The 15,569-nt window shown below is 39.9% G+C and overlaps 1 protein-coding gene across 1 annotated transcript; it reads right to left on the bottom strand.

Moving 5' to 3' along the window:
• Window positions 1-4,570: 4,570 nt before the first annotated feature.
• sf3a3 (splicing factor 3a, subunit 3) lies at window positions 4,571-14,383 on the bottom strand. Its single transcript, XM_034094423.2, has 17 exons — window positions 14,160-14,383; window positions 14,003-14,050; window positions 12,974-13,026; window positions 12,749-12,854; window positions 12,595-12,667; window positions 11,684-11,775; window positions 11,509-11,591; window positions 10,305-10,443; window positions 9,130-9,198; window positions 8,835-8,902; window positions 8,589-8,696; window positions 8,423-8,492; window positions 7,070-7,234; window positions 6,471-6,581; window positions 6,296-6,386; window positions 6,151-6,206; window positions 4,571-4,823 (listed from the first exon to the last, which is right to left on the bottom strand). Exons 1-17 carry the CDS (start codon window positions 14,253-14,255, stop codon window positions 4,746-4,748), a joined length of 1,506 nt encoding a protein of 501 aa, XP_033950314.1. The 5' UTR covers window positions 14,256-14,383; the 3' UTR covers window positions 4,571-4,745.
• Between the last annotated feature and the right edge of the window lie 1,186 nt (window positions 14,384-15,569).

Raw genomic sequence — 15,569 nt, 5'->3', positions numbered from 1 at the left:
TTTGATGAAGTGCCTGGGTTAGAGTCCTTTGTCACATTTTTTTTAAATTGGTTAATTTGACCACGCTGTGAAATTAAAAGCTGTTAAGGGTGCAAAAAAAGAATAACACAGACTCTCAAGTACTTGTTTGTGCAGTAGTTGGCCAAAGAGAAGCAGAAGCATTGGAAAATGTAATTTATTACAACTGGGCTTATTTTTTCCTCTGTTTTTGGTATTAGTTGCTATTAATTATGGTTTTTGGTGATACAACCTTAATTGAGTACAACAAACATTTCCATAATTATTATTTTTCCCAACCAATTTAAAACGGGGCTGCATTATCCTTTGTCTTTTAATTTTCTTTATTAATTAAGATTTGTTTAGGGACATTAGAAAACATTGTTGTACATGTGTTTAAGGTTACTTCATCTGTAATCCCTGGCCAGACATGTCAGAGACACATTAGCATGAGTTATGATATTTAAAAAGTGTAGAAGACGTTACAGAGAACATGGACAATCATCATCCTAAAAATAAAATGATATTGTTCTATTGCAATTATTTCTGGGACAATATCCTGAGACAGGATATTGTCCCAGAAATAATTGCAATTGAACAATATCATTTTATTCCTGTCTAATAAATGAAGTTATTTCAAAAGGCCTATCGGACAGAGGAAATTAAATTAGAGCAAGGCTCAGCGTGCAGTCTTGTTTAAGCTTTAATGAGTTTATCTCATTATAATCCAACAAACAAAAAAACACGAGGCACCTAAATGTATATTCAGACTGCTTTGTCATTGCTTGGTTCGGTAAATTAGGCTGTTAAAGCTATATTTTTACAATAAAACCTGTGTTTTTGGGTTGATCCTACGGTGGCCGACCGGTGCAAACGAGCTACAACGTATCAAAACTCTTCCATTAAGAGAAACGCGCTGCAGCTTCAGACACGATACAAATATATAAACACAAATGTACCAAATCACATGCAGATGAAGAAACATCTTCCGCACATTGACAACACATGCAGCATTTAAAAAACATTGATCAACTGGAGGAAACCCGAGCGGCGCTTTCTAAAAGTGCTGCGGAAACCAAACGCTGCAAATACAAAAAGGCGGCAAGAAGCTCGAAACACAACGGAAACCAGGGGATACTAAAAGGTTTCGCACACAGATGGGACCGGAGCGCTCGGTGACGTTCAGGATTATAAAGATGGACATCTGTCTCTGTTGAAACGGCAGTGCGATTATCCTTATGGAAATGTTTTGGCCGTTGTAATGCGTTTGCACCTTTCAGCCACCGCTGGTTCCAGCTGTTGATTCCAATTATGTTCCCAATCATGCATTCCCTAAATGAAAAGAGTGGCTTGTACAGAATTCATGTTTATTTTTTTCATTCAAAGCTTCTATTGAGGCTATTTGAATGTTTTTCATTACATTTCATGACTTAATCACCTAAAGAGTATGGGGTTCAAGTACATTTTTGTTTGTTTTATAAATTGTATTTATACTTTTGATAGATTGCTGTTATTACGCGCATTAGAGCAAACAGTCATTTAACCGCGGTAAAAATGGTTATTTTTGAAAATGAAACGCTATGAATGCTGCTGCAAACTATGCGGGACAGCAATAAAAAAGGACTAAGTTCTATATTGTATGGAAAGTAATTCAATGAAACTAACGAAAAGAGAAGGAAAGGTTCAAAAGTGTAAACCCCCGGAATGCGCTCGATGGTACATCCCGCTGACATTTAGTCATTTTTAGAGCACTCCTAGTCAGACGGTATCTCATTATATTCCCAAGCCTCTGGAGTAGCAGCTCTCAGTGGGCAGACCTGACTTTAGGTGTACGACAATGGTTGTTGGCGTGCTGCTGTGTGATTCAGAAGTGGAGCCTGAGTAAGTGGAGCACATCGTGTGAAAGAGGAGTCAGTGGAGCAGCTGATCCCTCAGGACTCTCTAGTGCCACGCTGTAATGCTCCTGCTCGAGCCCACAAAGTGACATGTCCGAATCAGGCTGCTGTCAGCGCAGCCTAACTGAGTGTCTTTTTGCTTTCCCACTGGTGCTCACAAAGGGAGGCGTGCAGCTGTGTTAGTGAGGCATAATAACAGCAACCGAAAAGGACAGCAAATGGCCTTTATACAACCAACAAAACCTGTATTTTTTCCAAAATATTTGTCAAGAAATATGAGGACATTGAAGTAAGTAAGTATCATTTATTTATAAAGCGCTTTTCACAGACATAGTCAAGTGCTTGACACAATAAACAATAAAAACATGCAATAAAAATAGAATACGAAAACAGAAGTTACCCAAACAGGAATGTCTTTAAATTACATTTAAAACAATCTCAGCGGACTGTAGGTGAGCGTTCCATAATTTAGGAGCTAAGTGTTCTTTAGAAAACTGGAAAAGGAGCTTTGAATGTAAAAAAAAAAACGAAAATAAAACTGAGATGAAAACCTTAGAGCAGCTAATCGATGCTAATATGCAGTGTGGAATTTGAAAACTGTTTCTCTCATTTTTTTTCACATTTAAGATGTTATTTAGGTGCAAATTAAGAGACATCTTCACCAACTTGACAATACATGCAGAAAAAAAGAATAGAGTTGATATGCTTACAGAATTACAGCCATGGCAATTCAGGAATATTTATTTTTAAATCACAATATCATGTTTTTCCTAAATTAGAGGACATGTTTTATAATTGTTTTATAATTCTTCATGTAACATTTTAGGGAGGATAAGTTATTTTAATACAAATTAGAAAGTTTAAATCAAATATAAAAGCTGATATGTTTGTGTGTTGACCGAATGATCAGTCTCTAAGATTTCCACCACGACATCACGGTAAAGCAGTACCCTCTGCAGGCTGTCACGTAAACTGAAGACTGCTTTTGATAATGATATTTAAAATGTTGAAAATATGCTAACAATGACTAAAGGGGGGCGAAGAGAACAGCCTTTTAAGTTCTTGGACAAAAAAGACACTTCCTTTTATTGGATTTTGTTCTTTTACTATTTTGTACGAATACACAGGAAAGAAGAAAAAACGTAAACCTAAAGCTCACCTATCATGCTATTTTAGGCAATAGCATAGGTCTCAGATATATACAAATATATAAAGAACATGTCTATGAAGTGTTTTGCTCAAAATACCAAACAGATCACCCATTCTAGCCATGCCTCATATCCCTCTATTTCACTTCCTGTTTCAAAAGTGCTGATTTGGGCTTAAAAAAAGAATTGATAAAAAAAGGAGGCGTCTGAGCTCATGCGGGACCCGGCAGCTACTGTCTAAACTAAATGCTGCCGTGATGAAACGCCATATCATGGATTATCAAGGATTCTCTCTGAAGCAGTCTGGAGCTCAAAGGCTTTCTCTCTTGCCGGTTATACCACAAGGTGAGTTCCTTTTTATTTCCTGCTTCTTCACACACATGCTCTCCAGTAGGCTACAGGTTAGCTCTGAGTGTTAGCCATGCTAACGTAAACATGCACCGACCATATTACGTCGAAAACAGTCGGGCATTGTTTCTGATGGCAACGTTTCTGATAGGGCCGTGGGTCCACATTTCAGATATGACATCATATCGGACGCAAATCTGGATCAGCTCCGTTGTAGCCCCGTTTTTAGAGATTTGGGTACGGAGGAAAAGAGAGAGGGTTTAATTTTCTGACGCTGCGTGAGTTCCCCGACACACATCTTTATGTATACAAGACATCAAAAAGTGCATTCTGCATGATAGGTCCCCTTTAAATTATCTTACTGATTTTGGTAAAGTCAATTAATGATATATCGGTAATCAAAAAGCTGTACTTGCTAGTATTTTGTTACTAAAACGTATGACAAACTGATCCCTGACTCAAGAGCCATGATGAAGAATGGGAGATAAACCCGTTCAATCAAAGTTGCAAAGATTAAAACATAAGCCACTTAAAACAAAAAAGAAATAAGGTCCAACGAGAAAAGAGAGGGTCCCCTTCTGCTCAGGTGTATATCAGTATGTAGTGTCTCTACTTTAAAGAGTCATCTCCTGCTGATGTTCAGGTGTATATCAGTATGTAGTGTCTCTACTTTAAAGAGTCCTCTCCTGCTGATGTTCAGGTGTATATCAGTATGTAGTGTCTCTACTTTAAAGAGTCCTCTCCTGCTGATGTTCAGGTGTATATCAGTATGTAGTGTCTCTACTTTAAAAAGAGTCCTCTCCTGCTGATGTTCAGGTGTATATCAGTATGTAGTGTCTCTACTTTAAAGAGTCCTCTCCTGCTGATGATCAGGTGTATATCAGTATGTAGTGTCTCTACTTTAAAGAGTCCTCTCCTGCTGATGTTCAGGTGTATATCAGTATGTAGTGTCTCTACTTTAAAGAGTCCTCTCCTGCTGATGTTCAGGTGTATATCAGTATGTAGTGTCTCTACTGGGACATGTCTCCATGCTTTAATGTTCAAAAAGCTCTTTATTTCTCTCATACTGTCTGTGCTGCAGCACCTGTTTTCACCCTCTGTCTGAAACCAGAGACCGGTCTGCTCTGATTGGTTAGCTGGCCGGCTCAGAGGAACATTAACAAACAGAGATGAAGACAAAACTCACTGTGACAAAAGTTTATTATAGTGATCGATGGTCCCCACATTAGAAAGTTGTCAAAGGGGGTGGAGACTGTAAAACAACATTTCTACTTACAAATAAAAAGAAACATGGCTGATAAAAAATATAGCAAATCTTAGAGGACGATCGTTGGATGGTTTTTTCTTTATTGTGCGTCTACAGCAGACCCTGCCTCTTCAGATCCTCGTACGTCTTCTTGTTCACCACGTTACCGCTGGAGTCCTCGTACTCCTCCTGAAACACAGACAGGGACGCCAGGGTTACAAATATAACTAGGACTTCAATTAATGATCAATCTGAATATATTTTTCTATAAATGTGCTGGTATTTATAAGTTGATCCTTACTTTGATATCTACGTAAAATAATTTAGGTGATAGAGAATATGTGATGGTGGAGCCTGGTAGATGAATGTGTTACTTAGTGTGGAAATGAGCTAATAGCTACATCTGGCTTAAACCATCTCCTCTCTTTTGAATATAATATGTTTATGCATGGTTCAATAATGAATTATGTCTAATAATAATTAAGAATTTGGAATAAAATGTAAGAAAATAGAGAAAAGTATTATATTTTTTAAATGTCTTGTTCTTTCAGGCAAAACATTTCACATATATTCAGTTTAACCGGGGGTGTCAAACTCAAGGCCCGGGGGCCAAATCCGGCCCGCCACTTCATTTTATGTGGCCAACAAGAGCTTGCAAAGAATATAATAAGTTTATTAAAATGTTACGTGCCGCTTTACAGGAGAACATTGCCCATAAACTACATGTCCCACAATGCATCTCACCAGGTGCATGCATGGATGTATAATAAGAACTGGATACAGCGTGGGAGGCGGGGCCTCGTTCATTCCTATGAGAGTTGCTCATTGGCGCATGAAGACAAAATGGCCCAACTTTTGAGAGAGCGAAACGTCACGAAAGTATTCATATAATCCATTCTTATAGTGCATCCATGGGTAAAGGTAAAACTGTCTTAAGTCAAAGATGAATCTTGATTGGGCCAAATTTGACCTCGAGTCACCCAAAACAATTCCGCTGGGTCTCCCCAGACCCGAACACCAAATTATACACCCAAGACCTTCAGACTTGGCTAAAATTGTCAAAATCTGTTTGGTAGTGTTTATATATCTGTTGTGGAGGATATCATGAAGTCTGGTTCCAACACAAAAAACTAGAGTGTAGTTATTATATAACTTGAAACGGGTCACGGGACACCCGAACACAACACAAGGGTTAAAAACTAAGAAACGAAGCAGTAAATATCCATATTAAGGAAGCTAAAGACAGCATTTTCTCAAACGTTGACGATACTTAAAACACCATTATAACAAAAGAAATGTAAAACACCATTATAACAATTGTGATGATATTGTGAGATTGACCACTGAAGCTTTCACACTGTAATAATCATCAGTAATGTCCGGTTCTTTACTGCAACGCTGCCTTTAAAACCAGAACAGAAGATCTCTACTCTCTTATTACGATACAGATGTCATTTTGTTTTATTTCCAAAGTCCTGAATAAATAACCAGAATATATGCAGATCATTTTCCTCACCTCTGTGTCCGGCTGCCACCTCTCCAACGCCTTCTGGGACTTCAGCTTCGCCCACACTGAGAAACAAACAAACCATTCATAAAAAAAAACTTTTCAAATCCTTTAAAAAAAAAATCCAACAAGCTAACGAGACTCAATCTCTTACGGGACACGGCGTCCTCGATCTGTGTGACGTTGGCGAAGTGAGCCGTGTTGGGGATTCCCAGGCAGCGCATCCCGTGAGCATGCCTCCATTCCTACAACACAAAAAGTATTTAGTTATTTGACTTTTTCTAACAATGACAGTGCAGATTGTCAGGCTCTCTGTCACATCCACGTACGGCAAAGTGCCTCTGGAAGGCTTTGGGCCCTCGGTAGGTGTAGTTCCCGCAGATCTCACAGTTGTAGTTGATGTTCAGACCGTGGAGTTTATACAGCCAGTACGGGATCGGCTGCACGGAGGAAAACAAGAGGGGAGGAACACGTTAAAGAAACAAGCAGCACGTCGAGGTAGAGCATTTCAAATACACAAATGGCATCTTGTGTTTTCATGTGCAATGTTCGTATGAAATGTATTTATTGTTAAAAATGCAACGTTGAGTATCTAGTGAAGCACTTTTTCAAAGGAGATGGGTTTTCCACAGGTATCTCTGTTGGAAGACATTGCAGCTTATTTGCAATGTGCTCTATTGCGTAACAAGTAGGGTTGCTAGAAACTGACCATGATCAAAATCGATTATTCGGCAGCCCTGGCGAATAATAATCGATTAGGTGTGTGTGTGTGTGTGTGTATTAGGTGCATGTATTAGGTGTGTGTATTAGGTGCATGTATTAGGTGTGTGTATTAGGTGCAGGTGTGTGTGTGTATTAAGTGCGTGTATTAGGTGTGTGTGTGTGTGTGTGTGTGTGTGTGTGTGTGTGTGTGTGTGTGTGTCCTCACCTTGCCGTCCCAGCCCAGCGGCAGGTTCTTGGGGTTGTAGATGATCTCGTTGTCTTCGTCCTCGCTCTCGCTGTCGCTGAGCTGCTCCTCCTCTTCCTCCTCGCGCTCCTCTCCGGTACGAGCCTGCTTCCTCTGGACGTTCTCGTGAGTCAGCTGCCTCTGCTCCTGTGACCGGAAACAATCATACAAACGGTCAGGGTTTATTCTAGAAGAAACACACAAGACACCTCTGATGAAATGTTGGATCCGGCCCCTTTATTCAGCTTTATTAACCCTCTAATCCACATTACCCAATCAGAGCAGCCTGGGCTCTGGTTTCACACAGAGGGTGAAAAGAGGGGCTGCAGCACAGGCAGTATGGAAATTAAAGCATGGAGACATGTCACAGTAGAGACACTACATCAGAGTTCCCGTTAGCTGGAAATTACCGGACTATGACCGGTAAAGCATGCTGAAGACCGGCAAATCTAAATCTCTCCGGTCAAAATAATCCTTTGCGCATCACCGCATCAGTTGCGCCACTTATGTGACAGACAAGAAGAATCAATTCTAATGTCTAACACTTAATGTGGAGAAAGAGATGTCCTGTGTGGGTTGATTGTGCGTTGATCTGTTGGTAATGCCTCGGGGTTCTGGTGGGCATCTACTTTGCGGCCTCACCCGGTTGCATAGCGACGCTTATTGTTAAGCTGTCTTTTAATAAGCAGGTAGTCCTATCATTAGCTAGAACTAGCTGGATCTGATCGATATGGACATAAACGCGAGTGAAGTCTAATCTGACGGGAGAGAGAGATCAGCTGCTGCTGACGAGTCGACACACAGCTCTGCATGATCATATGCAGCGGTGAGCGGAGCTACACACACACTTCAGGTTAGAATATCACACGTAGCTATTTTAATTACCTCTCAAACTACCTGAACTAGTTATATATATATATGTTTAGTTTTACTGTCGGGTCACTCATTACTGATCCACGAGCTGCATGATGCTGATAGGCTGTCAGGAGAGGGAGAGCGCTCCGTTTATTATTCCCGTGTTATTGTAATTACTGTTCACTTTTGAATAGTGTAGTTAATCTACTATAATATCTCTTCTCTGGCCTGGGAGCGCCTTGGGATCCCCCAGTCAGAAAAGGAAGTTTGGGGCTCTCTGCTGGAACTGCTACCCCCGAGACCCGACCACGGATAAGCGGGAGAAGATGGATCAATTTGTTTTAAAGCTCAATAAATAACAAAGAAGACCTATGACCGGCACTTTTCTCATTTTGTCCGGAAGATTTAAACTTTAACGGACATGTTGAGCAGCACTACATACTAATAACTTAAATAAATACAAATGTATATTTTACTCACCCCGAGGATCTCGATGTAATCATAGACCTGAGCCTCCAGGAAGCCGATCTCTTTGTTCCTCTCTGTGTCTCTGCAGGAGTGGAGGATGGAAATGATCATTAATGATATAAGAAACCGTATGATAAGAAACCGTCTGCATGAGATGTATAGCTTTACACCAACTTACTTCTTGGGGCCTTTAGCTTTGGGGTTTTTGGCGAACAGAGACGGGTCCAGTGATTCCAGAGATTTACCTTTGGTGCTGAACAGCCTCTGAGCTCGCTCCTCCAGAGTCCTGCAACACACACACACACACCACCAGTTTGTACAGAAAACCAATTTGCAGTTTGTTTTCCAGGTGTACCACAGCCAGAAGAAGTTAAGTAATTAAGTTAAACGTAATTTTTGTTCAGCATGCAAACGTCTTTCTCACCCTCCACACTTCAGCCCCAACGCCATGAGAGCAGACTTCAATCTGTCCAGACCCAAAGAGGCCAACTCCTGTGGAAGAAAACAACCAGCAAAAGCACATCAGTGGAAGCTAGGGTTGTATGTCAAATACAAATAGACAGTTATCATACTGTGTAAACAAGAGGGCTTTACATACTATGCACACATGTACATTCACTGTAATATTGTATGAGAATTCACCATGAACATCATATACATAAATAAGCACGCCTCTGTAAACAGTAACTCTTTAAAATATGAGTGTTTTATATTTTTACCTCCCAGGAAGAAAAGGCAGAGAGGTCCAGATGAGCTCCGGAGTGAGTCAGAGCACTACTCGTCTCTTTCTGGAAATAAAAACAGGTCAGATTAGATGAGTCACCATATCTCATAGCAGAACAATTGTTATTTATTTATATTGTACTTTCATTTGCTATTATGGTCCAATGAGACAAGAATCACACTTCACAGATTTTCAATTTAGAACATCCTCCTGGGTCAAATGTTCTCATATGAAGGCCTGTACTCAACCCTTGGTCTTTAAAACAGGACATGTAACCGTGGTTTCTTAAAAACAGCTTCATAAATGTTAGGGATGCTCCGATCGATGGGGAAGCAGAAAACCTGCAGCTCCACCCGCTGTGACGGATCGGTGAGCGGAGCAACACACACACACACACACACACACACACACACACACACACACACACACACACACACACACACACACACACACACACACACCACACACACACACACCACACACACACACACACACACACACACACACACACACACACACACACACACACACACACACCACACACACACTAAGAGTTAGGCCTAACACATTTCGCCATTTTATCTACCTCTGGAACAAGCTAAACTAGTTATACATATATTTATTCTTCACTGTCGGGTCACTCAGTACTGGATCAGTGAGCTGCATGAGATACTGACAGGCTGTCAGGGGAGAGAGAGAGAGAGAGAGAGAGAGAGAGAGAGAGAGAGAGAGAGAGAGAGAGAGAGAGAGAGAGAGAGAGAGAGAGAGAGAGAGAGAGACTCCCGTCATTTCTCCCGTGTTCTTATCCAAAGTTAATGTAAACTTGAATAATGAACTTCATTTGAATGTAATAATTATGTTGGTTGTTGTTTGTGGAAGCGCGAGTGAATGAGCCCCATTAACTGAGTTTTAAACATCACTTTAAATGGAAGATCCCCATAGGCCCCGCCCACTCGATCCGACAATCGGCCGATTCCAGCCGCAAAATTGGCGACCGGAGCATCCGTGATAAATGTATTATATTGGACGTTTTTACAGGAGCATTTGTGTATCCGTTGGGCAATATGTTCTGCGGCTGATTTGTGAGTACTTCATTTGGCATGGACTCAAGAGGTCACTCTAAATATCTTCAGGTATCTCTCTGTAATGAAATGAGAAACAAGAACTCACGGGCCAGCCTGGGAACGTCCCGTTCTCCCACTTCTTCTCGAACTCCCCCAGCACCTTCCCGTAGAGCTCGTTCTGATCCAGCAGAGGTTTGACCCGTTCTGTGTAATCCTGCAGATACTCCAGCAGCATCTCCAGGTACCTGCACACAGACATTATTCATAGAAGGAAAGAAGTTCAATATGAGTTCCTTGTATATGTAAGGCATATTTATCAGCTTTACAGTCTCATTCATCCATTTAAATGTCTTTTTAAATAATAAATATACAGAATTAGCTTTTAATTTGTGCATTTTTAACAGCATATAGAATAAAGATAAGGGCTAGACGTGCGGTGCTCTTCAGACTGAATCAACATAACTTCTAATTGGGAGACTTTATTCTTAGGGAAATGACCAGAAGTGGGAAAGATTCAATTTTGGGGCCGATCGCCAGACCGAGTGGGCGGGGCCTATGGGGATCTTCCATTTAAAGTGATGTTTAAAACTCAGTTAATGGGGCTCATTCACTGGCGCTTCCACAAACAACAACCAACATAATTATTACATTCAAATGAAGTTCATTATTCAAGTTCTCTCTCCCTCAATCTCCTGACAGCCTGTCAGTATCGTCTCATGCAGCTCACTGATCCAGTAATGACTGAGTGACCCGACAGTGAAGAATAAATATATGTATAACTAGTTTAGTTTGTTCCAGAGGTAGATAAAATAGCTGTGTGTGTGTGTTCCGCTCACCGGTCCGTCACAGCGGGTGGCGCTGCAGGATTTCTGCTTCACACACGTCGCATACCGCTAATTTATTGTCATTTTCGGACACCTTCAAATCCTGCCAGACTGGTGAAGCCATTTTGGCGAGCTTGTTTTGCCGCGCACAGAGAAAAGTGTGATGTATTTTACATCATAATTTTACGTCATGTGATCGGCATTTTTAGAGATCACTGATCGATCGGCAGAGAGTGAGAATCGGCCGATATCAATCGGAGCATCCCTACATGTCATCCCGTCTTTCTCCCCCTAACAACTCTGTACATTTATCTACAATTAAAACGGCATCAATTGCCCAAAAAATACCGTAGAAAGCTGTAAATTGCTCTCAGTGTTGAAATCTGTCAAAAATGATGGACGGCCTTAACTTTGGTGGAAGAAATGTCGGTGCCTGCTCAGTTAGTGCAACCCGGGTTCTGATGGTAATAAATCAGGTGGACCTACTTTTTGTACTCTGCGTTCTTCCTGTCTTTGGGGATGTCAAACAGCTGGTCGAATGAAGACAGGAAGGAGATGTACTCCAGTTTCTGAGGAGGAAGAGTAAAGGTGGTGGTTACAAATAAATGTGACTTATGTTTGGAGTAAGTCTGAGTAATGTGGACGTTAAAAAGATCCTCACCTCGGCTCCCTTCAGGTTGATGAACTTCAGGTAGCAGTCGTGGAGGTCGAGGTAACGGCCGTATCCTTCCTCATCAGAGAACTCCACCAGGTCTGAGGAAGGTGAATCAAATCAGAGCCGAGTGTTACAGAAAACGTCTTCTATTTAATACCCGTTTAATTCCCTTTGAGCAGGTTTTTATTCATATTATCTTGGCTCTTTAACGACTGTTTCCTTTAATGAAATGCCATTCTATAATGTGTTTCTTCTGCACCTATGACATGCTTTGGATTTCAAGTCTATCCCAATTTGACATGTACCGTTTTAGTTGTGCAAAAGATAGCCTTGATTAAATCCTGTTGTGAGATGGAGCCTAAAATAAAAATATTAGATCTGGATTGAGACTAGGGCTGCACAATATATCGTGTCGTGACGATAATCAATACTTTTTTTTTTGGGGACGTGCGATATGAAGTATGCAAATGAACTCAAACACGTCATGTTACAATTATTTTGCTGCTTGCTACAAAAGAAAAAACTTGCGCGGCTCTCATGTCAGGGGTACTTGAGTGAGTGACAGCAAACCACCAATCACAATAAAATCTCCAAAGCAAACGGACACGGTGATTAAAGGTAAAAACACTGAATAAAGTAGTTTCATGTGTTTCTCCAGGGTAGTTCGGCGCTGCTAACCGAGCTAGCTCAGCTTGTTGCTCTGATAACTTAAGATCCAGACGTCCGTGACTAAAATCCTTCATCCGGTTAAACAGTTAGAAAAATACCAATTGTATAGCATTAAAGTTCAAGAAAGGATGGTTTGCGGACATAAAAAACTGTCTTTTCTTCAATTCCTGTATTTTTTTCATATCGCAAGGGGGAGAAATCGCAATGTCAGTTTTTTCCTATATCGTGCAGCCCTAATTGAGACATACTTTGCTCCTCCTCGGTGGGATTATCTCTGGCCTTCATCAGCTCATCAAACTCTGCAGACATGGGGATGGAAATCTATGGAAACACATGAAAACAGTATTGTTATTATCCCATAGTACAGCTAGTCTAATTTACAAGTACGTAGACGTTAACTACCTCATTGGGGTGTTTTCTGTGGAACTCCTTTATCTGTTTCAGTCTGTTGTAGAACTCTGCAAACTCATTTGGTCCTGAGATCGCAGCCAGTTCGTCCTTTCTCATTCTGTAACAAGAAAAAGAATACACATGTTACTACCTGTGTGTTACTTTAGAGAATACGGTTCCAACAACACCTGTAATGTAGAGAAGAGCCGTTTTACCACATGTCATTTAGTCACTTACCCGTCTTTGTCTTCATATGAGTCTCTGACAGTTAAGCTGACGTCCATATACCTCTGTGAAAAGATAAAAGCACTGTCAGACTGTCTTTGTTTTTACATTTCATTTAGCTGACATTTATCAGAAGCACGGAGCAACGATAAATATCAAGAATACTGCAAGTACATCATCTTTTAATAAGCCAAACAATTTAAAAGGGCTACTGCTGCATTGCCTAAATGCTTCATACAGAAGTGAGAACGTTTTTGGGGGATAGCCCACAGTATTGAGTATGAGTATGAGTAAGTGACATGTAATGTAACGCATGTCTAGCATTATAGCCACGGTTTAATGTACTGGATTCAGAAAGATTGGAGGGAATTTGACCCTGAAACATCAGTACTTACTATACATCAATATTTACCAGAAAAAGCACGTTTCTGCATATGACACAATATGTGTGTGTGGATCATTACAGCTGCAATGGCCTTACACATATTGAATGCTATGTTTAGTTAGTTGGACATCGATTTTTCTTTTTAATAATCAGAAATGGGCCTTAAGTAAAAACAAAGATTAAGAACTTTACATACTGATATTTACACTTTAAATTAGCAGTAATTTGTCCCTTCATATGTTTATTTGTCAGATAGTCTACAGATGTATATCTTTCACGATCAACATGAATATATTTTATGTTTGTTTATGTTCTACTCTTTTTATTTCCACATTATTCGCAATGCCTTGTTTACATGCTGCTGTAACGAAAAAGTCTCCCAATTTGGGATCAATAAAGTAAATCTGATCATATGTTGAGATGTAACTCACTTTCTTTTTTTACCCTAAAGCGTTCTAAGTAAGAATGCAGGCATATTTAATCATTTGAATAGACATTAGGCTGATAGATTTTAAGTGTGTGGATTATTTGTCACTATATCCTCTATGAACATGTAACTCTGAAAACAAGTAATGTAAACAACAGTAAATCTTAGCTATCTTAGCTAACCGGTGCTAACGTTGGGAGTTTATTAACAAATAAAAGCTTTAACTTACATCCAACATCGCTCTTGTTCTGTGGTCCGAGTTAATCTGTTCCCGCAGCTGTTCGAAAAATAAACACAATGTGAAAACACAAGTTAATTTACACAGGTTTCCCATCCTAGCATATAAAGCTAATGCTAAGCTAATGCTAACAGAAGAGCTAGTTTACCGTTGATTTCTTGTGTAGCATTTCTTTAGTTTTAGTATCCATTAGCCTCTCCTTCTCTTCGTGGTAGCGACGCTGTTGCTCTAAAATCGTCTCCATGGTTTATTAATGTGTTTTCCGTTTATAAAAAGAAGAGATAATGCTACTAACTAGTTAGCATTAAAATGAACCAACAGCCGTTTAAGAGACGTTTGTTTTCAATGGCGCATGTTGAGGAGGGAAGGTCGGTCGCTGAACTCGGTACAGTGAAACATGGAAATAAAAGGTTCCGGGTGACAGAAAACCATGGACAATTGTGTGTATACGTTTCCAATTAATTAGTTTAAAAGATAAATGTTATAACGATATTCTAATAATACCACACTGGAACAAATAGCGCTACTTAAGTAAACAAATATATAGTACATTACAGTGGCGAGCCATGACTTTTATACCTAGGCCCTCCCTTCCCACGAACAAAAAAAAAGAAGAGTAAAACGCATAAATGATAGCGACCCTCTACCACACAAAGCAACACCATTTATATAAACACCTATCATGACAGGGCACCCACAGCCAAGTAACAATTAAAATGAATTAAGTCAGCACGGCGGCCCACATTGAAAATGATTCAGGCCTACCTTTGATGATCAAATAAATTAAATACAAAGTCCATCCTCCTGTCCTTTTGGATGAAGCACTTGATGGCGGGTCATGCAGCTGATCCTTTGCCACTCCAATTTATCATTGTAACTCAATCTTGAAAATGACTTGGTTAATAATTTCGCAACGATGTCATCACTATCACTGACATGAGCCATCATGAACGAATGTATGCTAATCATAAATCTATCGATTCGATTTATGATTCGAAAATTATAAAAGTAGAGTAGACATGTGGATATTATCCGGCTGAACAAAACGTGCATTTATCTAACACGTTCATTTTACACAGACCTTATTTCGAGCTATTTTCCAAAATCCTATGGAGAAATCCCATTGCTTTTTTGTTGAGGGAACCCATGCAATTGTAATGTCATTTGACATTAGTGTCTCGTTGAGTTACTATAGCGGGCCCTCTGTGAATTTACAGCAGGACCACCAATCAGCTCCGATCTTCACCTCGCAGAGACGAGCTTCTTTCATTTAACCCTTCACATTCAAACAGAAACTGAACAGGCAGATTCGAAGGATTTATTTCCTTGGAAATGTTATTTTAAATACAATTAAAGCAAGTTATGTTGGTAAAACTAATGAAAAAATATAACTAACAAAATATTTTTTTTTAAATATTTTTTTTAATGTTTTCAAATATTATTTTTTAGAATATCATAGGACCTCAGAGAGGGCCTAGAGGAGGGCCCTGACCGCTCGCCACTGGTACATTAAGTTATTTAGATGATATTTAAAGATTAGATAAAGAGATAAGGTGTT

Source organism: Pseudochaenichthys georgianus, chromosome 11 (genome assembly GCF_902827115.2).
Source record: "Pseudochaenichthys georgianus chromosome 11, fPseGeo1.2, whole genome shotgun sequence".
Taxonomy (NCBI): Eukaryota; Metazoa; Chordata; class Actinopteri; order Perciformes; family Channichthyidae; genus Pseudochaenichthys; species Pseudochaenichthys georgianus.
This window is presented reverse-complemented; position numbering and strand designations above follow the sequence as displayed.